This window comes from Miscanthus floridulus, chromosome 2, assembly GCF_019320115.1.
Source record: "Miscanthus floridulus cultivar M001 chromosome 2, ASM1932011v1, whole genome shotgun sequence".
Taxonomy (NCBI): Eukaryota; Viridiplantae; Streptophyta; class Magnoliopsida; order Poales; family Poaceae; genus Miscanthus; species Miscanthus floridulus.
In genome coordinates, this window is record NC_089581.1 from 54,653,218 (window position 1) to 54,678,772 (window position 25,555).

The window sequence follows — 25,555 nt, forward strand, 5'->3', positions numbered from 1 at the left end:
TCTGCATACAACACAATGAAGCAGTGTTGCTCCACATACAACACAACAACGGTGTTGCTCCGCATACAACACAACGAGGTGTTCCTCTGCATATATCACAAATAAACACATATCGACGTACGTAGGGGTCGGCGGTGACGATCAACGTACATAGGGGTCGGCGGTGATGGGCGTCTAGAGGCGGTGATGACGAGGGCGGTGTCGGTGGCGGCGCGAACGTCATGGCCGGCCGGGCTGAGGTGGAGTCGTCAGGGCCACATGCGCGACGTCAGTGGTGGTGTGGCATCGAGCGCTAGGGACGGCGTGGTGTTAGGGGCGGCATGGCATCGGGCGTTAGGGGCGGCGTGCATCAGGGGCGGTGTCAGGGGCGTGGCGTGACGTCAGGGGCGGCATGGCGTCGGGCCGGGCCATAGTGTGGCATCGGGGCCAAGCATCGGGACAGTGGGGCGTTGGGGCACCGGGCCAGGGTGATCAGAGGGCGGCGCGTCGATGAGCGCGCTTAGTCGGGGCGTGCGATGTCGGGGCGGTGGGGCGCCGGTGTGCGTGCGGGTGCTCGCGAGGGCGGCGTCGGCGGCGGATCGGACAAGTGGTGGCAGGTCTGTTAGGGCTTGGCTCAGCAGTGGGGAGGAAGAAGAGGGGCTAGGGCGGGCACAGAGGCTATATAAGGGAGAGGACCTTTAGTCCCAGGCGCCACCACCAGCTGGGGCTAAAGGCCCTTTAGTCCCGGTCCTGCACCTTTAGTCTCAGCTGGTGGTGGCGCCCGGGACTAAGTCCCGTGGTGGCGCCCGGGACTAAAGGTTTTTGGCGCAAACTGCAGTTTCGCTGCCCGCCAATTCATTAGGATTTTAATATATTTCTTTTTACACAAATGATAAAAGGATAGTTAATTGCACAGAAAATTAAATAAAAGACATAAAAATATTTTTAAAAAATATAGATTCTATTTTGCTTTATTGCACACAGGAAAATTATGTGACCTAAAGTTTTATTTTTTTAACAATTTTTAAAACACAATATAGTGTTTAAATTACTATTTCGATAATGCAAAAATATAGTGTTTAATTAAATTCAGAAAAACTCTTGTGTTTCGACTGGAAATTTGTTTTCACATAATTTGAACGTGACATAATCCCACCATCAAACATAAATTTGTTTTCACGTCATTTCAACGTGACATAATCCCAACATCAAACATAAATTTGTTTTCACATCATTTCAACGTGACATAATTCAACATCAAACATAAATTCACAATTATTACATAATATCTCTAATACACACTATTGAACATCAATATATATATCAAGCGGGCACAGTAGTGAACTTCTTCTTGACGTATATCCCTTGGTTATGATCGCGACGTAACCATGGAGTGTCATCATCGTTTAGCTAGATGCTAGGGTCTTTGTTCACTATGAAGGGTGAAATTCGGTCATCCTTTTCATAATCTTCTGACATGTCTGACTTGTCTTCGATTCTGACGATGTTTCTTTTTCTTGAAAGAACTATGTGGCGCTTTGGCTCATCATTGATTGGGTGGTTGTCGTTTTTCCCTCTCTTCGGTTTTGTAGACATGTCCTTGACATAGAACACCTGAGTCACATCCTTCGTAAGGACAAATGGTTTGCCTTTGTACCCAATATTGTTGAGGTCCACTGTTGTCATTCCATACTGGTTGTCGACTGCTACGTCGCCTCCAGTCATCTTTACCCACTGGCACTTGAACAAAGGTACCTTAAAATGAGATGCATAGTCTAGTTCTCATATCTCCTCTATGCGGCCATAGTATGTTTGCTTGTTCCCACTAGGGTCGGTGACATCTATGCGGACACTACTATTCTAGTTGGTGCTCCTTTTATCTTGTGCTACTATGTAAAATGTATTCCCATTTATTACGTACCCTTTGTATGTGAGGATATACCACGATGGCTGCCTAGCCAACAAATACAACTCCTCATCAATACTCTCATCACCCTAACATTCTTTTCACAACCAGTCGCTAAAAGTTTCCATGTGCTGACGCATAATCCATGCTTCAGACTTCCCTGAGAACTCAGATCGGAGGAGGTTCTTGTGTGTCTCGATATACGGATCTACCAAGGAGGAGTTCTGTAGAACTGTGTAGTGTGCTTTATTGAAATAATCATCACCCTTACCAATATATGTTTTCTTCCCTAGTGTCCCCTTTCCACTTAGTCTCCCCTTGTGTCGCGATTTAGGAATACCAATCGGGTTAATATCAGGAATGAAGTCAACACAGAACTCAATGACCTCCTCTATTCTGTAGCCCTCGGTGATGCTTCCTTCTAGCCAAGCATGGTTGTGAACATATTTCTTCAGGATTCCCATAAACCTCTCAAAGGGGAACATGTTGTGTAGGAACACAGGACCGAGAATAGTAATCTCCTTGACCAGATAAACTAGGAGGTGTGTCATGATATCAAAGAAGGAAGGAGGAAATACCAACTCAATGCTGACAAGATATTGAACCACATCATTCTGTAGTTTTGCTAGATCCATTGGATCAATTGCCTTCTAAGAAATTGCATTGAGGAATGCACATAGCTTCACGGTGGCTAGACGTACATTTGGCGGTAGAATTCCTCTTAATGCAACTAGAAGCAATTGATTCATGAGCACGTGGCAGTCATGGGACTTTAAGTGTCCAAATTTCTTCTCTGGCACATTTATTATACCCTTTATATTCGAGGAGAATCCAGACGGTACCTTAATGCTATCTAGGCATTCAAACAAGCTGTCTTTCTCTTCTTTGCTAAGAGTGTAGCTAGCAGGACTTAAGTACTAGCGTCCATCATCTGTCTTCTCTGGATGCAGGTTGTCTCATTCTTTCAAACACCGCAGGTCCTGTCGTGTTTCAATTGTGTCCTTAGGCTTCCCATACACGCCCATGAAGCCTAGCAGGTTCACATAAAGATTCTTCATTAGGTGCATCACGTCGATCGCGCTGCGGACCTCTTGGACTTGCCAATAGGGTAGCTCCCAAAATATGGACTTCTTCTTCCACATGGGTGTGTGACCGTTGGCGTCCTTCGAAATAGGTTGGCTGCCAGGTCCCTTTCCAAATATTACTTTCATATCATTGACCATATCGAGGACGTCCTCACTAGTTCGGTTACGAGGCTTGGTCTGGTGGTCTGCCTTACCTTTAAAATGCTTGCCTTTCTTTCTTACGGGGTGATTTGCAGGAAGAAATCATCGATGCCCAAGGTACATGACCTTGCGACACTTTTCAAGAATATACCTTTCATGTCACCGAAACAGTGCGTGCATGCATTATATCCCTTGTTTGATTGTCCTGAAAGATTACTTAGAGCTGGCCAATCATTGATTGTTACGAACAACAATGCTCGCAGGTCAAAGTGCTCCTGCTTGTGCTCATCCCACACTCATACACCTGGCTTATTCCACAAAAGTAGAAGTTCTTCAACTAGTGGCCTCAGGTACACATCGATGTCGTTGCCAGGTTGCTTTGGGCCTTGGATGAGCACCGGCATCATAATAAACTTATGCTTCATGCATAACTAGGGAGGAAGGTTGTAGATACATAGAGTAATAGGCCAAGTGCTATGACTACTGCTCTGCTCCCCGAAAGGATTCATACCATCCGTACTTAAAGCAAACCTTAAGTTTCTTGCGTCACATGCAAACTCAGGGAATTCTCTATCGATTGCTCTCCACTAGGACCCATCAGCAGGGTGTCTCAACATATTGTCTACCTTACGGTCTTCTTTGTGCCATCACAACAACTTTGCATGGTCTCTGTTTCTAAAAAGATGTTTCAAGCGTGGTATTATAGGAGCATACCACATAACCTTGGTGGGGATTTTCTTCTTAGGACGTTCACCCTCAACATCACCAAAGTCATCTTGCCTGATCTTATACCATGATGCGTGACATACAGGGCATGCATCCAACTTCTCGTACTCCATGCCACGGTAGAGGATGCAGTCATTAGGACATGCATGTATCTTCTAGATTTCTAATCCTAAAGGGCAGACTACCTGTTTTGCTTCGTACGTAGTGCTGGGCAATTCGTTATCCTTCGAAAGCATCTTCTTTTGGATTTTTAGTAACTCCACGAATCCCTTGTCAGATACACCATTCTTTGCCTTCCATTGCAGCAATTCCAATGTGGTACCTAACTTTTTCTGCCCTGCATCACAAGTTGGGTATAGCAATTTCTTATGATCCTCTAGCATGCAGTCAAACTTGATCTTCTCCTTTTTACTTTCGCATTCTCTTTGTGCATCATGAATGGCCTGACCAAGATCATCAGCGGGCTCCTCCTCTGCCCCTACCTCTTCTTCAGCGGGCTTCTCCTCTGCCCCCACCTCTTCTTCAGCGGGCTTCTCCTTTGCCCCCACCTCTTCTTCAGCTTCCCCCATTGTAGTATCATTGAAGGCACCATATTCAGCAAAAATGTCATCATCGCCCCATTGTTCTTCACCTTCTTCCATTACAACTCCGGTTTCTCCGTGCTTCATCCAACAAATATAGTTTGGCATGAAACCCGACTTGAACAAGTGTGAATGAAGAGTCTTTGAGTTAACATATTCCATCGTATTCTTATATATGGCACATGGGCAGCACATGAAACCATTGTGTTTGTTTGCCTCATCCGCACGTAACAAAGAATGCACACCGTCCATGAACTCTTGGGAGCGACGATCAGCATTGTACATCCAATGCCGACTCATTTGCATTACATGATATAAATACCGTATTAAAACCTAGAACATAATTAGTTAATTATACAACATGCATACCACCACAAAAGCTATAAATTTAAGAAAGCCTCGCTACAATGTAAACAATCCCAACTACCACTAAAAACACTAAAGCTAAAATGCACTTCAGCAATACAAGGATTTCGTGACCAATCCTAACTAAAATAGACAAATCCCCCGTTTGTTCAACATCTTTGGGCTTCTTCGGCTGGATCACTACCTCATTAGCCACCATATCTGCCTGTTGTGCAAGATATTTTTGCACAAGTTCAACATACTCTTCCTCTCAGTAGAAGCCTGAACATCCAGTGCTATCCCACTGAAATTAAAATAGAAAATTAGAACTTTAATCGCAACCATCATGAAAATAGGTATAAACTAACCATAGTTAATAAATACGATAAAATAACTCACACTGCGATCCGAACACTTATAGAAAATGTGACCCTTGTTGGGACCCTCCTTCTTCACTCGGTACTCCATCACAATCTTCGTCTCATCACAACACTTGCCACATGCAATGAGTGGGAGGCCCGGTCTAAGTCACTTTGGAAACCCATGAGAGGCCGAGGACCCGAAAGCAGTTGCCAGCTACTCTCTATACTCATTTTTTAATACACTATAAATTTCTCATTTTATAAACAAATAAAATTAAAAAAACTCTAAAATTCTCTATATCTCTAAACAATGAAGTGTGCTATGCATGCTACAAATGAACGGTGAATACTAGATTTTAATAGCTACTTTAACCTTCCTTCATGTAAATATGCAAGCTTGAAGTGATTTTGAGCTCAAATTGCTTACAAATGAAAAAAACCACAATAAAGAACCACATATATATAGTGAACAAAATGAGATAAGACAATGGTGAAACATGAGATTATGAAGTTGGTAACCTTTAGAACCGAAGAATCGATGGAGGAATCAAAGAAATCAACGGAGGAATCGAAGAATGGATGGAGAAAGAGCAAGAACACTGCTTAAATTTGAACTAAAGCTCTCGGGCGTGCTCGGGGAGGAAGAAGACGGCCAGCAGGATTTATAGGGGGGACCTTTAGTCCCAGTTGGTGGATCCAACCAGGACTAAAGGTCACTTTCCAGTCCCGGGCCACGCCACTAGCCGGGACAAGAGCTTTACTCTCGGTTGGAGCCACCAACCGGGAGTAAAGGTCGACCTTTAGTCCCAGTTGGTGGCTCCAACTGGGACTAAAGGTCCCCTGCCACAACGGCCTGGCGCAGGAGCCATTGGGCAGGGACCTTTAGTCCTGGTTGGAGCCACCAACTGGGACTAAAGGTCTCTCTAGTCCCGGGCGCAATATTTCCCGGGACTAGAACCTGGTTTGGCCTTTGGATCAAAGGTCTGTTCTCTACTAGTGATAGTCTGATTACCAAAATAAATTATTGAATTTTTTTCTTTTTCTGAATTCATAACAATCGTAAAAGCAATTTTTCTAGAAGATATAAACATTTTAATAGTAAACTAGTACATTTACTTAAAGAGAGTACGGAGTAGGGAGAGGAATGAAAATAAATTATATTTTTTTACAAGTCTTCTTATTGTGTTGACAGAACTATTGTCCTTTTCCTATAAAAAGGAGAGTTTACACAAGCAGCCTGAGTGATTAGATCAGATACATCCAGGGCCAGCCCTAGATGCGGGCAAGCGGGGCGGGCCCCCCCAACTAGGTAGGGCCCCACCCCAAGTATGCAAACACTAGGTATACAGGCATGCAGGTATATTAGTATTTGGATTTGGCCCAGAACGTTGCTGGCCTACAGTCCTGGGCCTCCTGGTGTCCGCGAGAAGTATCAAGAAAGAAAGAGCTAGCTTCCGTGAGAAGCCACACGCCCACACGCAGACTCCTCCAGGGTGGGCGGACGCGACACGCGTGGCGGCGGCGGCGGCGACCGGCAACGTGAGACGCGAGGGCGCGGCTGTTGCGTGCGCCTACGCGACGGCGCGAGGCGAGACCATGAGCGCGAGACCGTGACTCCGCGAGACGCTGGACTCGATGCCACGCAACGCTGCCGACGCGCTGCGATCTCCGCGACACCGCCCGACCTAGACGAGCGACGATGAATCGCGGTGAGCCACACTGAGCCAGCAACGCGAGTAGATGTCTAGATGAGTTACTTTTTGTAGCTAATTGTTTCTCTAAATCTTAACAGCATCATGTCATCAAGAAAGTATGCTTCCGGCAGTGAAAAAAGGAAAAAGAAAGCACGAATAGATGAGTTCATACAATCACAGAGGGGTTCTATGCATAAGTTTTTGAAGAATAATCCAAACACTTCAAGAGATCCAAACGAGTTGGCGATAGTTGTCTAGAAGGAACCAACACATATTATTCCAGAAGATGAAGGTCCTCCTAATGACAATGTTGGCATTAACATGGAAGAAAACAATGTGAGTAATGATGAGCACATATTTAATTCAAATACTATAGAAAATAGTAGTCTTGATGAGGAATCGGTGTGTCACATGGATATTTATGATCCAAGAAATTAGGATAATCTTGATAACAAAGCAAGGGATATATTAGTTGAAAAGGGGCCTATAAGAGAAGATAATATTGTATTCCCTTTCGACGATAATTTAAGGCATTTTGCATATTCTCATTATCATAGAAAAATGAGTAATGGAGAGCTACGTTACAGGAAATGGCTAGTTTATTCCAAACACTTGGATAAAGTATTTTGCTTTTGTTGTAAGCTTTTTAATTCTAAAAAGTGCAAGAGTTCATTGGGGAATGATGGGTATAGAGACTGGAAACATATCAATGAGAGGCTGAAGGAACATAAAATTACTGTTGAGCATATTACCAATATGAACTCATGGAATGAATTGAGAACTAGATTAGGCAAACAAGAGACAATTGATAAAGAGTTACAGCAGCAAATCTCCAAGGAGAAAGAGCGCATGAGGTAAGTACTGATGAGAATAGTTGCCATTGTAAAATTCCTTGGTAGACGTAATTTGGCTTTTAGAGGATCTAACGAGCAGCTTTATAATGACCAAAATGGCAATTTCTTAGCTTGTGTTGACATGGTCGTAGAGTTTGATTTGGTAATGCAAGACCATCTTAGACGTATTCAAAATAATGATCTTCATTATCATTATCTTAGCCACAAAATTCAGAATGAGTTGATTTCTCTTATGGCTTCTGACATTACAAATTCTATCATCAAGATTGTTAAAGAGGCCAAATATTTCTCAGTTATTCTTGATTGCACCCTAGATGTTAGTCATCAAGAACAAATAACTTTGTTGGTTCGATGTGTTAACATGAGTGAAGGTAAAATTAAAATAGAGGAGTACTTTTTTGGTTTTCTGAAGGTAGATGACACATCTGGTTCTGGGCTCTTCAATATTTTGGTTGATTCCATTAAGTCCTTTGGTCTTAACATTGATGATATTAGGGGATAAGGTTATAATAATGGTTCTAATATGAAAGGAAAACACAAGGGAGTTCAAAGTCGATTGCGTGATATAAATCCAAGAGCCTTGTATATGCCATGTGCTTGCCACAGTCTTAATCTTACTCTTTGTGATATGGCTAAGTCTTGTAGCAAAGCTGACTCCTTTTTTGGAATTGTGCAATGGATATATGTCTTATTTGCTGGTTCTACTAAAAGATGGAAATTTTTGCTTGATCATATTGATGGTTTAACTGTGAAATTTTTGTGCAACACACGTTGGGAGAGTCGTATTAAAAGTGTTGTAGCAATTAGATATCAAGCTCCTCAGCTAAGGGCAGCTTTACTTGCATTGAGTGAAGATAGAGATGTAGAACCAAAGGATAGAAGTGATGCAAAGAATTTATTTGAAGTACTTGGCAGCTTTGAATTTATATTTGGCATGGTTATTTGGCATGATGTTTTATTTGCTGTCAATAAAGTAAGCAAGAAGTTGCAGTCACCATCTATGTGCATTGAGTCTACCATGCAGCAGATACCAGGCATAATGGATTACTTTAAAACCTATAGAAATGATGGGTATGCTTCTAGTAAGGTCAATGCAACGGAAATTGCATCTGAAATGGGTGTCGAGCCATCGTTCCCAGTAAAGCGACGTGCTCTTAGAAAGAAGCATTTTGATGAAAATAATAGTGAGGAAGCACTCTTAGAAGGTGAGAAGGAATTTAAAGTTAGTTACTTCGCGGTTATAATTGATATGGCAGTCCGTTCATTGAAGACTAGATTTCAAGAATTGGAATCTATTTGGATTTTTAATGAGTTCAGCAAACTTGAAGGCATTGGATGGTCCTGAGCTAAAATTGTGTTGCACAACACTAGCAGCGGTTTTCTCTCTATATGGTTCATCTGACATTGATTTAAATGATCTAATTTCTGAGTTGAGTGTTCTACAATTCCAGATACACCCATGACAGCTATGGAGATTTTTGAGTTTATTACAAAGGCTGATTGTTATCCTAATGCTTCCATTGCTTATCGGATCTTGTTTACTATGCCTGTGACTGTGGCATCAGCTGAAAGAAGCTTCTCAAAACTAAAATTATTGAAGAACTATTTGAGATCTACAATGTCTCAAGAGAGGTTAAATGGTTTGGCAATATTATGCATTGAGAAGTGATTGTTGGATGAGATTGATATTGATACCATTATCAATGACTTCGCATCGAGGAATGTTAGAAGGAATTTTTAAAGTAATTTAATATAGGAATTTTTAAGGTAATTTAATATTTATGAATTATTTCATATGAATATTGCTATTGCATCCACAGTTAAGTATTTATATATATATATGTATTTACATTTAGTATTATCAATGCCATGTATAAAGGGCCCCGGACTGTGGTTTCGCCCCGGGCCTAAAAAAAATCAGGGCCAGCCCTGGATACATATAACCATTTTCACTAAATTAAACAGCACATAGGCAGGTACGAGGCAGCTACCAGTCCAAGTAATCTGAGCCTTGGCTTGTAACCAAGCAATCCCCCACGCGTGGATGATCGATGGATAAACCACACGCAACGAGCGAGGCAAGAACCTTGAAACGAGAAACAGTATTCCAGTGTTCTGCAGTTGCATTGCAACGGACAACACACCCAGGAGGCCAGGACCATGCAGGGCTAGGGCTAGGGCTAGTGCTAGCAGTGCTGTGTTTCGTGTCAGACACTCAGGCCCTGCTTAGTTCCCTCCTAAAACGCCAAATTTTTCTAGATTTCCTGTCACATTGAATATGAAAACGCATACATAAAGCATTAAATATAAATAAAAAATAAAACTAATTACACAGTTTAGACAAAATTCACCAGACGAATCTTTTAAGCCTAATTAGACTATAATTGGACACTAATTGTTAAATAACAACAAAAACACTACAATGTCATTTTACCAAATTTTTCGCAATCGCCTCAGACAACCACGCAGCGTGGATTCCTCCACGATGCCCGTATCATTCTTGCTCAGAAAACTTTAATTCAGGCCCAGTTTAGATAGCAAAAATTTTAGCAAAATGATACCGTAGCATTTTCGTTGTTATTTAGTAATTAGTGTCCAATCATAGTCTAATTAGACTTAAAAGATTCATCTCGTGGATTTCGTCTAAACTGTGTAATTAGTTTTATTTTTTATTTACATTTAATGCTTCATGTATGCGTCCAAAAATTCAATGTGACGATAAATCTTGAAAATTTTGACATTTTAGAGAGGAACTAAACATGCCCTCAGGTCGACTCGAGGCCCAGGCCACGAGAGGGTGGTAGCTTCTAGTGTTCCGGTGGTGGTACGGAACGGAACATGTGGTGGCTGGCGGCGTAGCACCAGACAGTTTGGAGGGAGGAGGGAACTCCACGCCGAACGCAATCACAGAGCTCATTCAGTACGTAACATCACATGGGACCAACAGGTTGGAACATGGAAGACGGCTGATGAAAATGAAACGCTGACTGGGCAGCCACGTTTTGTAAGCAGCAAATCAGCAACAAACAAACCAAAAAAAGGAATTCCCCGTGGCCTTATAAGAAACCAATTACAAGAAGAATCTGCCGCTTCAGAATTTCCGAAAACGAAGAAGTTATATGAAACCGACGATTAGTTCTGCATTAACCGATGTCTAGCTTCAGCCTCTCCTCTCCTCCTTTATATCGGACGTCTGGACGGACGCGCACGCAGCCCGTCCCCGCCTTCGCCCTGCCCCATGCATTCACCCCATCTCTACGCCCACCGATAACTCCTGGCCCCCTCCTCTCTCTTTGCGCGGGCAACACTCAGGAGCAGGGATGAGCAGCTGAGGACTTGCACACCCCCAGCGCGCCACGACCGCAGCACCACCGTCCGCCAGCCCCAGCGCCCCGGTCTGCCAACCCCTTGGCATGACGCGCGCCCAGTCAGCTCGCCCCTGGCCATACAACATAAAACATTTGCAACATGAAAAACATTTGAATGTAACATACGTCTAAAAGTAGATAAGACATTTGGAACATGCACTTGCAACATGTGTGTGAAACACACGAAACATCCAGATTTGCAACTTGCAACATGAAACCACTCGCTGCAATATAAGACTGAAACAATTGAAACATTTGGAACATACTGTTGCAACATATGTGCACATAAAAAAGATTGCAACATATGTATAGAAACAGACAAAACTTTTTGAACAAACGCTTACAACATGCCTCAAAAACACTTACAATATATGCAACATCCTCGATCTACTTTTGCAACATCAAGATAAAATAATTGCAACATACATCTGAAATGTCTAAAACACTTAAACATACATATGCAACATAGCTTAGGGGCTGGCTTCCTTGGAGGCGGGGAGGCGTTGGAGACCGCCTTGGAGGCAGTGAGACTTTGGAGGCGGCGGAGGCGTTGGAGACCTCGGCGGAGGAGTTGTGGACTTCCTTGGAGGCGGCGGAGGAGTTAGATGGTGGGGATGCAGCAGTGCCTTCGAAGGCGTCATCATTGCCCTGAGCACTATGATGGTCGGGAGAAGCAACAACTGGACTTTGGTTGGCGGAGGCCCTGCTTTGTGAGTACAAAAAATAATGAGATATAAGTAAATGCTTATTATTAGTCATGCCCATAGAAAATTATCAAAAAATTGTTTTGTTAACTTTTGTCCGCACCTAATGTCTGCTGGCGGTGGAGCAGACGCCCCAGGGATAATGATGTAGCGCTTGCGCCATAGTATATATGCCTTCTCTGCTTCTCCTAGAGTCTTCTCTCCATCACCTCCAGGAATGTCAAGAGCTAGATCCTCATAACCTTTGCTCACTTTATCCACTGCGACCCTAGCATATCCAGGTTGTATTGGTGCCCCATGGATTCTTGGTGTCTTGGTAGGGTCTGGAGGAGTAAAAACCGACAGGACCTTGATTGTGTCATTCCCCCTTGGAACATGTAGCTCAATTGATGTCATTGGAGTAGTGACATCATCCACGGGGAAGCGCAGCGCTGCGTCATCTTGCTTTGGCAGCTCAGTGGAAGCGCAGCTGCTTTTCAACTGACCAGGGGGCTAATATTAACATTCATTCCTGGCTCTGATGCCTGCCTCTGGGCACTCATTGCTATCTGCACTTGCTTTCTGATTTCTTCCTGCATTCTTGCTTCCATTGCTTTTTCTCGCTCCTTTGCTTCAAGCACCATTTCCTCCAACATTGTCACCCACGCTGCTTGCTCCTCCTTGCTTCTCTGCGGCTTCGGTAGGTTTCCCTGTCATTAGGGAAACCATGAACCCATGGAGTGTTGCGTCCTAAGCCTCTGGTTCGGCCAGTGTGTTCAGCAGTCCCGATGGCATACGTCAGCTCATCCTTCTCTCTATTGGGCTTGAACACACCAATCTCTTTAGCTTCTATAGCAAAAGCCAATCGCGTGCTGCTGTTTCGAGTTTTTGCCCATACACTCAGCCGACGGTCTGTGGGTCGAGTCTTCCCCCATGACCAAAAACCAATTCTTCGAGCGTGGGGGCCACTTGGCTGATTCTGGTTCGATCCCCTTGGCAATAATGTCCGCTTCCATTTTTTGCCACTTCGGAATGGCTATCTAGCCACCTGATCCCATGTCATGGTGGTATACCTTTTTTCATTCTCTTGGTTCCTTCTCACCCGTGCCTCACCCTCTGCTGATGTCTTGTACTCTACGAAATCATTCCAATAGGGCCTCTGTTTCGAGATCGGGCCCGTAGCAGTATTGAAATTCGTTTTGTTCTTCTTGATGTATGTGTTGTATAGGTGTTTCTTCCAAGTCTGGAATTGTGTGGCCATCTTCTTCATAGCCCACGATCGAACTAGCTCCTTCAATTCATCATCGTTGATATCATCATAATCATCCGCTTGCAACGTGAAATGGGCAAGGATATCATTCCAGAGCAAATTCTTGTCAACATCAGAGACAAAACTAACATCAGGCTCGTTGATCTTTTTCTTCCATTCACGGATACTGATCGGAATTCTGTCCCTTACAAGGTACCCACAGTGTTCCATGAATTTCCTTTTATGTGGACCAAGTGGTTCGCCTGTCTCGATGTTGAATTCCGATATTATGTACCGGCCCTCCAGTGGTTTCTTCGGTCCTCGAACATTTTTGCTCTTCGCCGTTGTGGTCGCCGATCCAGAGGGCTACATATAAAAAAATAATAAATATATCTTTTGTACAGAAATATATACAATATTCACATATATATATATTTAGTTATATATACCTCGCCTTGTATTTCTTGTAAACATTTCTTGCTCATTTTCAAGAGCTAGGTCTTGACTTCCGTCATCAACATCCTGCTCACCAGCATTGGCAATAATATTCATCATTTCTTCCTCCATGTTGTCTCCAGGGCAGCCATATCTAACAATTTTAACAAAATTTAAGTCCATATATAAACAAGTCATATATATACAATAAGTCATATACAAATTTATCTAAGTCACATATATATAAACAAGTTCATATATGTACAATAAGTCATAAACAAAATAAATCTAAGTCACATATATAAACAAGTCATATAAATAAGTCATATATATAAACAATTCATATATGTAAACAAGTCATATATGTACAATAAGTCATATATAAAATAAATCTAAGTCACATATATAAACAAGTCATATAAACAAGTCATATATATAAACAATTCATATATGTAAACAATCATATATGTCAACAAGTCATATATGTAAACAAGTCATATATGTAAACAAGTCATATAAACAAGTCATATATATAAACAAGTCATATATGTAAACAAGTCATATAACGACGAATTTGCCCTAGCGAGAACCGACAAATTTGCCCTAGCGAGAACGACAATTCGCTCTAGCGAGAACGACAGGGCGAATTCGTCGTTCTCGCTAGGGCGAATTCATCGTTCTCGCTAGGGCGAATCGTCGTTCTCGCTAGGGTGAATCATCGTTCTCGCTAGGGCGAATCGTCGTTCTCGCTAGGGTATACAACAATGGGGCGGCGTTGCTCCGCATATACAACAACGGGGCGGCGTTGCTCTGCATATACAACAACAGGGCCACGTTGCTCTGCATACAACACAACAAGGCGACGTTGCTCCGCATACAACACAACGAGGCGGCGTTGCTCCGCATACAACACAACGAGACGGCGTTGCTCTGCATACAACACAATGAAGCAGTGTTGCTCCACATACAACACAACAACGGTGTTGCTCCGCATACAACACAACGAGGTGTTCCTCTGCATATATCACAAATAAACACATATCGACGTACGTAGGGGTCGGCGGTGACGATCAACGTACATAGGGGTCGGCGGTGATGGGCGTCTAGAGGCGGTGATGACGAGGGCGGTGTCGGTGGCGGCGCGAACGTCATGGCCGGCCGGGCTGAGGTGGAGTCGTCAGGGCCACATGCGCGACGTCAGTGGTGGTGTGGCATCGAGCGCTAGGGACGGCGTGGTGTTAGGGGCGGCATGGCATCGGGCGTTAGGGGCGGCGTGCATCAGGGGCGGTGTCAGGGGCGTGGCGTGACGTCAGGGGCGGCATGGCGTCGGGCCGGGCCATAGTGTGGCATCGGGGCCAAGCATCGGGACAGTGGGGCGTTGGGGGCACCGGGCCAGGGTGATCAGAGGGCGGCGCGTCGATGAGCGCGCTTAGTCGGGGCGTGCGATGTCGGGGCGGTGGGGGCGCCGGTGTGCGTGCGGGTGCTCGCGAGGGCGGCGTCGGCGGCGGATCGGACAAGTGGTGGCAGGTCTGTTAGGGCTTGGCTCAGCAGTGGGGAGGAAGAAGAGGGGCTAGGGCGGGCACAGAGGCTATATAAGGGAGAGGACCTTTAGTCCCAGGCGCCACCACCAGCTGGGGCTAAAGGCCCTTTAGTCCCGGTCCTGCACCTTTAGTCTCAGCTGGTGGTGGCGCCCGGGACTAAGTCCCGTGGTGGCGCCCGGGACTAAAGGTTTTTGGCGCAAACTGCAGTTTCGCTGCCCGCCAATTCATTAGGATTTTAATATATTTCTTTTTACACAAATGATAAAAGGATAGTTAATTGCACAGAAAATTAAATAAAAGACATAAAAATATTTTTAAAAAATATAGATTCTATTTTGCTTTATTGCACACAGGAAAATTATGTGACCTAAAGTTTTATTTTTTTAACAATTTTTAAAACACAATATAGTGTTTAAATTACTATTTCGATAATGCAAAAATATAGTGTTTAATTAAATTCAGAAAAACTCTTGTGTTTCGACTGGAAATTTGTTTTCACATAATTTGAACGTGACATAATCCCACCATCAAACATAAATTTGTTTTCACGTCATTTCAACGTGACATAATCCCAACATCAAACATAAATTTGTTTTCACATCATTTCAACGTGACATAATTCAACATCAAACATAAATTCACAATTATTACATAATATCTCTAATACACACTATTGAACATCAATATATATATCAAGCGGGCACAGTAGTGAACTTCTTCTTGACGTATATCCCTTGGTTATGATCGCGACGTAACCATGGAGTGTCATCATCGTTTAGCTAGATGCTAGGGTCTTTGTTCACTATGAAGGGTGAAATTCGGTCATCCTTTTCATAATCTTCTGACATGTCTGACTTGTCTTCGATTCTGACGATGTTTCTTTTTCTTGAAAGAACTATGTGGCGCTTTGGCTCATCATTGATTGGGTGGTTGTCGTTTTTCCCTCTCTTCGGTTTTGTAGACATGTCCTTGACATAGAACACCTGAGTCACATCCTTCGTAAGGACAAATGGTTTGCCTTTGTACCCAATATTGTTGAGGTCCACTGTTGTCATTCCATACTGGTTGTCGACTGCTACGTCGCCTCCAGTCATCTTTACCCACTGGCACTTGAACAAAGGTACCTTAAAATGAGATGCATAGTCTAGTTCTCATATCTCCTCTATGCGGCCATAGTATGTTTGCTTGTTCCCACTAGGGTCGGTGACATCTATGCGGACACTACTATTCTAGTTGGTGCTCCTTTTATCTTGTGCTACTATGTAAAATGTATTCCCATTTATTACGTACCCTTTGTATGTGAGGATATACCACGATGGCTGCCTAGCCAACAAATACAACTCCTCATCAATACTCTCATCACCCTAACATTCTTTTCACAACCAGTCGCTAAAAGTTTCCATGTGCTGACGCATAATCCATGCTTCAGACTTCCCTGAGAACTCAGATCGGAGGAGGTTCTTGTGTGTCTCGATATACGGATCTACCAAGGAGGAGTTCTGTAGAACTGTGTAGTGTGCTTTATTGAAATAATCATCACCCTTACCAATATATGTTTTCTTCCCTAGTGTCCCCTTTCCACTTAGTCTCCCCTTGTGTCGCGATTTAGGAATACCAATCGGGTTAATATCAGGAATGAAGTCAACACAGAACTCAATGACCTCCTCTATTCTGTAGCCCTCGGTGATGCTTCCTTCTAGCCAAGCATGGTTGTGAACATATTTCTTCAGGATTCCCATAAACCTCTCAAAGGGGAACATGTTGTGTAGGAACACAGGACCGAGAATAGTAATCTCCTTGACCAGATAAACTAGGAGGTGTGTCATGATATCAAAGAAGGAAGGAGGAAATACCAACTCAATGCTGACAAGATATTGAACCACATCATTCTGTAGTTTTGCTAGATCCATTGGATCAATTGCCTTCTAAGAAATTGCATTGAGGAATGCACATAGCTTCACGGTGGCTAGACGTACATTTGGCGGTAGAATTCCTCTTAATGCAACTAGAAGCAATTGATTCATGAGCACGTGGCAGTCATGGGACTTTAAGTGTCCAAATTTCTTCTCTGGCACATTTATTATACCCTTTATATTCGAGGAGAATCCAGACGGTACCTTAATGCTATCTAGGCATTCAAACAAGCTGTCTTTCTCTTCTTTGCTAAGAGTGTAGCTAGCAGGACTTAAGTACTAGCGTCCATCATCTGTCTTCTCTGGATGCAGGTTGTCTCATTCTTTCAAACACCGCAGGTCCTGTCGTGTTTCAATTGTGTCCTTAGGCTTCCCATACACGCCCATGAAGCCTAGCAGGTTCACATAAAGATTCTTCATTAGGTGCATCACGTCGATCGCGCTGCGGACCTCTTGGACTTGCCAATAGGGTAGCTCCCAAAATATGGACTTCTTCTTCCACATGGGTGTGTGACCGTTGGCGTCCTTCGAAATAGGTTGGCTGCCAGGTCCCTTTCCAAATATTACTTTCATATCATTGACCATATCGAGGACGTCCTCACTAGTTCGGTTACGAGGCTTGGTCTGGTGGTCTGCCTTACCTTTAAAATGCTTGCCTTTCTTTCTTACGGGGTGATTTGCAGGAAGAAATCATCGATGCCCAAGGTACATGACCTTGCGACACTTTTCAAGAATATACCTTTCATGTCACCGAAACAGTGCGTGCATGCATTATATCCCTTGTTTGATTGTCCTGAAAGATTACTTAGAGCTGGCCAATCATTGATTGTTACGAACAACAATGCTCGCAGGTCAAAGTGCTCCTGCTTGTGCTCATCCCACACTCATACACCTGGCTTATTCCACAAAAGTAGAAGTTCTTCAACTAGTGGCCTCAGGTACACATCGATGTCGTTGCCAGGTTGCTTTGGGCCTTGGATGAGCACCGGCATCATAATAAACTTATGCTTCATGCATAACTAGGGAGGAAGGTTGTAGATACATAGAGTAATAGGCCAAGTGCTATGACTACTGCTCTGCTCCCCGAAAGGATTCATACCATCCGTACTTAAAGCAAACCTTAAGTTTCTTGCGTCACATGCAAACTCAGGGAATTCTCTATCGATTGCTCTCCACTAGGACCCATCAGCAGGGTGTCTCAACATATTGTCTACCTTACGGTCTTCTTTGTGCCATCACAACAACTTTGCATGGTCTCTGTTTCTAAAAAGATGTTTCAAGCGTGGTATTATAGGAGCATACCACATAACCTTGGTGGGGATTTTCTTCTTAGGACGTTCACCCTCAACATCACCAAAGTCATCTTGCCTGATCTTATACCATGATGCGTGACATACAGGGCATGCATCCAACTTCTCGTACTCCATGCCACGGTAGAGGATGCAGTCATTAGGACATGCATGTATCTTCTAGATTTCTAATCCTAAAGGGCAGACTACCTGTTTTGCTTCGTACGTAGTGCTGGGCAATTCGTTATCCTTCGAAAGCATCTTCTTTTGGATTTTTAGTAACTCCACGAATCCCTTGTCAGATACACCATTCTTTGCCTTCCATTGCAGCAATTCCAATGTGGTACCTAACTTTTTCTGCCCTGCATCACAAGTTGGGTATAGCAATTTCTTATGATCCTCTAGCATGCAGTCAAACTTGATCTTCTCCTTTTTACTTTCGCATTCTCTTTGTGCATCATGAATGGCCTGACCAAGATCATCAGCGGGCTCCTCCTCTGCCCCTACCTCTTCTTCAGCGGGCTTCTCCTCTGCCCCCACCTCTTCTTCAGCGGGCTTCTCCTTTGCCCCCACCTCTTCTTCAGCTTCCCCCATTGTAGTATCATTGAAGGCACCATATTCAGCAAAAATGTCATCATCGCCCCATTGTTCTTCACCTTCTTCCATTACAACTCCGGTTTCTCCGTGCTTCATCCAACAAATATAGTTTGGCATGAAACCCGACTTGAACAAGTGTGAATGAAGAGTCTTTGAGTTAACATATTCCATCGTATTCTTATATATGGCACATGGGCAGCACATGAAACCATTGTGTTTGTTTGCCTCATCCGCACGTAACAAAGAATGCACACCGTCCATGAACTCTTGGGAGCGACGATCAGCATTGTACATCCAATGCCGACTCATTTGCATTACATGATATAAATACCGTATTAAAACCTAGAACATAATTAGTTAATTATACAACATGCATACCACCACAAAAGCTATAAATTTAAGAAAGCCTCGCTACAATGTAAACAATCCCAACTACCACTAAAAACACTAAAGCTAAAATGCACTTCAGCAATACAAGGATTTCGTGACCAATCCTAACTAAAATAGACAAATCCCCCGTTTGTTCAACATCTTTGGGCTTCTTCGGCTGGATCACTACCTCATTAGCCACCATATCTGCCTGTTGTGCAAGATATTTTTGCACAAGTTCAACATACTCTTCCTCTCAGTAGAAGCCTGAACATCCAGTGCTATCCCACTGAAATTAAAATAGAAAATTAGAACTTTAATCGCAACCATCATGAAAATAGGTATAAACTAACCATAGTTAATAAATACGATAAAATAACTCACACTGCGATCCGAACACTTATAGAAAATGTGACCCTTGTTGGGACCCTCCTTCTTCACTCGGTACTCCATCACAATCTTCGTCTCATCACAACACTTGCCACATGCAATGAGTGGGAGGCCCGGTCTAAGTCACTTTGGAAACCCATGAGAGGCCGAGGACCCGAAAGCAGTTGCCAGCTACTCTCTATACTCATTTTTTAATACACTATAAATTTCTCATTTTATAAACAAATAAAATTAAAAAAACTCTAAAATTCTCTATATCTCTAAACAATGAAGTGTGCTATGCATGCTACAAATGAACGGTGAATACTAGATTTTAATAGCTACTTTAACCTTCCTTCATGTAAATATGCAAGCTTGAAGTGATTTTGAGCTCAAATTGCTTACAAATGAAAAAAACCACAATAAAGAACCACATATATATAGTGAACAAAATGAGATAAGACAATGGTGAAACATGAGATTATGAAGTTGGTAACCTTTAGAACCGAAGAATCGATGGAGGAATCAAAGAAATCAACGGAGGAATCGAAGAATGGATGGAGAAAGAGCAAGAACACTGCTTAAATTTGAACTAAAGCTCTCGGGCGTGCTCGGGGAGGAAGAAGACGGCCAGCAGGATTTATAGGGGGGACCTTTAGTCCCAGTTGGTGGATCCAACCAGGACTAAAGGTCACTTTCCAGTCCCGGGCCACGCCACTAGCCGGGACAAGAGCTTTACTCTCGGTTGGAGCCACCAACCGGGAGTAAAGGTCGACCTTTAGTCCCAGTTGGTGGCTCCAACTGGGACTAAAGGTCCCCTGCCACAACGGCCTGGCGCAGGAGCCATTGGGCAGGGACCTTTAGTCCTGGTTGGAGCCACCAACTGGGACTAAAGGTCTCTCTAGTCCCGGGCGCAATATTTCCCGGGACTAGAACCTGGTTTGGCCTTTGGATCAAAGGTCTGTTCTCTACTAGTGATAGTCTGATTACCAAAATAAATTATTGAATTTTTTTCTTTTTCTGAATTCATAACAATCGTAAAAGCAATTTTTCTAGAAGATATAAACATTTTAATAGTAAACTAGTACATTTACTTAAAGAGAGTACGGAGTAGGGAGAGGAATGAAAATAAATTATATTTTTTTACAAGTCTTCTTATTGTGTTGACAGAACTATTGTCCTTTTCCTATAAAAAGGAGAGTTTACACAAGCAGCCTGAGTGATTAGATCAGATACATCCAGGGCCAGCCCTAGATGCGGGCAAGCGGGGCGGGCCCCCCCAACTAGGTAGGGCCCCACCCCAAGTATGCAAACACTAGGTATACAGGCATGCAGGTATATTAGTATTTGGATTTGGCCCAGAACGTTGCTGGCCTACAGTCCTGGGCCTCCTGGTGTCCGCGAGAAGTATCAAGAAAGAAAGAGCTAGCTTCCGTGAGAAGCCACACGCCCACACGCAGACTCCTCCAGGGTGGGCGGACGCGACACGCGTGGCGGCGGCGGCGGCGACCGGCAACGTGAGACGCGAGGGCGCGGCTGTTGCGTGCGCCTACGCGACGGCGCGAGGCGAGACCATGAGCGCGAGACCGTGACTCCGCGAGACGCTGGACTCGATGCCACGCAACGCTGCCGACGCGCTGCGATCTCCGCGACACCGCCCGACCTAGACGAGCGACGATGAATCGCGGTGAGCCACACTGAGCCAGCAACGCGAGTAGATGTCTAGATGAGTTACTTTTTGTAGCTAATTGTTTCTCTAAATCTTAACAGCATCATGTCATCAAGAAAGTATGCTTCCGGCAGTGAAAAAAGGAAAAAGAAAGCACGAATAGATGAGTTCATACAATCACAGAGGGGTTCTATGCATAAGTTTTTGAAGAATAATCCAAACACTTCAAGAGATCCAAACGAGTTGGCGATAGTTGTCTAGAAGGAACCAACACATATTATTCCAGAAGATGAAGGTCCTCCTAATGACAATGTTGGCATTAACATGGAAGAAAACAATGTGAGTAATGATGAGCACATATTTAATTCAAATACTATAGAAAATAGTAGTCTTGATGAGGAATCGGTGTGTCACATGGATATTTATGATCCAAGAAATTAGGATAATCTTGATAACAAAGCAAGGGATATATTAGTTGAAAAGGGGCCTATAAGAGAAGATAATATTGTATTCCCTTTCGACGATAATTTAAGGCATTTTGCATATTCTCATTATCATAGAAAAATGAGTAATGGAGAGCTACGTTACAGGAAATGGCTAGTTTATTCCAAACACTTGGATAAAGTATTTTGCTTTTGTTGTAAGCTTTTTAATTCTAAAAAGTGCAAGAGTTCATTGGGGAATGATGGGTATAGAGACTGGAAACATATCAATGAGAGGCTGAAGGAACATAAAATTACTGTTGAGCATATTACCAATATGAACTCATGGAATGAATTGAGAACTAGATTAGGCAAACAAGAGACAATTGATAAAGAGTTACAGCAGCAAATCTCCAAGGAGAAAGAGCGCATGAGGTAAGTACTGATGAGAATAGTTGCCATTGTAAAATTCCTTGGTAGACGTAATTTGGCTTTTAGAGGATCTAACGAGCAGCTTTATAATGACCAAAATGGCAATTTCTTAGCTTGTGTTGACATGGTCGTAGAGTTTGATTTGGTAATGCAAGACCATCTTAGACGTATTCAAAATAATGATCTTCATTATCATTATCTTAGCCACAAAATTCAGAATGAGTTGATTTCTCTTATGGCTTCTGACATTACAAATTCTATCATCAAGATTGTTAAAGAGGCCAAATATTTCTCAGTTATTCTTGATTGCACCCTAGATGTTAGTCATCAAGAACAAATAACTTTGTTGGTTCGATGTGTTAACATGAGTGAAGGTAAAATTAAAATAGAGGAGTACTTTTTTGGTTTTCTGAAGGTAGATGACACATCTGGTTCTGGGCTCTTCAATATTTTGGTTGATTCCATTAAGTCCTTTGGTCTTAACATTGATGATATTAGGGGATAAGGTTATAATAATGGTTCTAATATGAAAGGAAAACACAAGGGAGTTCAAAGTCGATTGCGTGATATAAATCCAAGAGCCTTGTATATGCCATGTGCTTGCCACAGTCTTAATCTTACTCTTTGTGATATGGCTAAGTCTTGTAGCAAAGCTGACTCCTTTTTTGGAATTGTGCAATGGATATATGTCTTATTTGCTGGTTCTACTAAAAGATGGAAATTTTTGCTTGATCATATTGATGGTTTAACTGTGAAATTTTTGTGCAACACACGTTGGGAGAGTCGTATTAAAAGTGTTGTAGCAATTAGATATCAAGCTCCTCAGCTAAGGGCAGCTTTACTTGCATTGAGTGAAGATAGAGATGTAGAACCAAAGGATAGAAGTGATGCAAAGAATTTATTTGAAGTACTTGGCAGCTTTGAATTTATATTTGGCATGGTTATTTGGCATGATGTTTTATTTGCTGTCAATAAAGTAAGCAAGAAGTTGCAGTCACCATCTATGTGCATTGAGTCTACCATGCAGCAGATACCAGGCATAATGGATTACTTTAAAACCTATAGAAATGATGGGTATGCTTCTAGTAAGGTCAATGCAACGGAAATTGCATCTGAAATGGGTGTCGAGCCATCGTTCCCAGTAAAGCGACGTGCTCTTAGAAAGAAGCATTTTGATGAAAATAATAGTGAGGAAGCACTCTTAGAAGGTGAGAAGGAATTTAAAGTTAGTTACTTCGCGGTTATAATTGATATGGCAGTCCGTTCATTGAAGACTAGATTTCAAGAATTGGAATCTATTTGGATTTTTAATGAGTTCAGCAAACTTGAAGGCATTGGATGGTCCTGAGCTAAAATTGTGTTGCACAACACTAGCAGCGGTTTTCTCTCTATATGGTTCATCTGACATTGATTTAAATGATCTAATTTCTGAGTTGAGTGTTCTACAATTCCAGATACACCCATGACAGCTATGGAGATTTTTGAGTTTATTACAAAGGCTGATTGTTATCCTAATGCTTCCATTGCTTATCGGATCTTGTTTACTATGCCTGTGACTGTGGCATCAGCTGAAAGAAGCTTCTCAAAACTAAAATTATTGAAGAACTATTTGAGATCTACAATGTCTCAAGAGAGGTTAAATGGTTTGGCAATATTATGCATTGAGAAGTGATTGTTGGATGAGATTGATATTGATACCATTATCAATGACTTCGCATCGAGGAATGTTAGAAGGAATTTTTAAAGTAATTTAATATAGGAATTTTTAAGGTAATTTAATATTTATGAATTATTTCATATGAATATTGCTATTGCATCCACAGTTAAGTATTTATATATATATATGTATTTACATTTAGTATTATCAATGCCATGTATAAAGGGCCCCGGACTGTGGTTTCGCCCCGGGCCTAAAAAAAATCAGGGCCAGCCCTGGATACATATAACCATTTTCACTAAATTAAACAGCACATAGGCAGGTACGAGGCAGCTACCAGTCCAAGTAATCTGAGCCTTGGCTTGTAACCAAGCAATCCCCCACGCGTGGATGATCGATGGATAAACCACACGCAACGAGCGAGGCAAGAACCTTGAAACGAGAAACAGTATTCCAGTGTTCTGCAGTTGCATTGCAACGGACAACACACCCAGGAGGCCAGGACCATGCAGGGCTAGGGCTAGGGCTAGTGCTAGCAGTGCTGTGTTTCGTGTCAGACACTCAGGCCCTGCTTAGTTCCCTCCTAAAACGCCAAATTTTTCTAGATTTCCTGTCACATTGAATATGAAAACGCATACATAAAGCATTAAATATAAATAAAAAATAAAACTAATTACACAGTTTAGACAAAATTCACCAGACGAATCTTTTAAGCCTAATTAGACTATAATTGGACACTAATTGTTAAATAACAACAAAAACACTACAATGTCATTTTACCAAATTTTTCGCAATCGCCTCAGACAACCACGCAGCGTGGATTCCTCCACGATGCCCGTATCATTCTTGCTCAGAAAACTTTAATTCAGGCCCAGTTTAGATAGCAAAAATTTTAGCAAAATGATACCGTAGCATTTTCGTTGTTATTTAGTAATTAGTGTCCAATCATAGTCTAATTAGACTTAAAAGATTCATCTCGTGGATTTCGTCTAAACTGTGTAATTAGTTTTATTTTTTATTTACATTTAATGCTTCATGTATGCGTCCAAAAATTCAATGTGACGATAAATCTTGAAAATTTTGACATTTTAGAGAGGAACTAAACATGCCCTCAGGTCGACTCGAGGCCCAGGCCACGAGAGGGTGGTAGCTTCTAGTGTTCCGGTGGTGGTACGGAACGGAACATGTGGTGGCTGGCGGCGTAGCACCAGACAGTTTGGAGGGAGGAGGGAACTCCACGCCGAACGCAATCACAGAGCTCATTCAGTACGTAACATCACATGGGACCAACAGGTTGGAACATGGAAGACGGCTGATGAAAATGAAACGCTGACTGGGCAGCCACGTTTTGTAAGCAGCAAATCAGCAACAAACAAACCAAAAAAAGGAATTCCCCGTGGCCTTATAAGAAACCAATTACAAGAAGAATCTGCCGCTTCAGAATTTCCGAAAACGAAGAAGTTATATGAAACCGACGATTAGTTCTGCATTAACCGATGTCTAGCTTCAGCCTCTCCTCTCCTCCTTTATATCGGACGTCTGGACGGACGCGCACGCAGCCCGTCCCCGCCTTCGCCCTGCCCCATGCATTCACCCCATCTCTACGCCCACCGATAACTCCTGGCCCCCTCCTCTCTCTTTGCGCGGGCAACACTCAGGAGCAGGGATGAGCAGCTGAGGACTTGCACACCCCCAGCGCGCCACGACCGCAGCACCACCGTCCGCCAGCCCCAGCGCCCCGGTCTGCCAACCCCTTGGCATGACGCGCGCCCAGTCAGCTCGCCCCTGGCCATACAACATAAAACATTTGCAACATGAAAAACATTTGAATGTAACATACGTCTAAAAGTAGATAAGACATTTGGAACATGCACTTGCAACATGTGTGT

The 25,555-nt window shown here is 42.9% G+C and overlaps 2 protein-coding genes across 2 annotated transcripts; both read left to right on the plus strand.

Moving 5' to 3' along the window:
- The first annotated feature begins 6,476 nt into the window (after positions 1-6,476).
- LOC136536555 (uncharacterized) lies at positions 6,477-9,018 on the plus strand. Its single transcript, XM_066528808.1, has 3 exons — positions 6,477-6,482; positions 7,480-7,673; positions 8,385-9,018. The coding sequence occupies exons 1-3, from the start codon at positions 6,477-6,479 to the stop codon at positions 9,016-9,018; spliced, it is 834 nt and encodes a 277-aa protein (XP_066384905.1).
- An 11,797-nt stretch (positions 9,019-20,815) lies between these two features.
- Positions 20,816-23,357, plus strand: LOC136536556 (uncharacterized). The gene is made up of 3 exons (XM_066528809.1): positions 20,816-20,821; positions 21,819-22,012; positions 22,724-23,357. The coding sequence occupies exons 1-3, from the start codon at positions 20,816-20,818 to the stop codon at positions 23,355-23,357; spliced, it is 834 nt and encodes a 277-aa protein (XP_066384906.1).
- Positions 23,358-25,555: the final 2,198 nt, after the last annotated feature.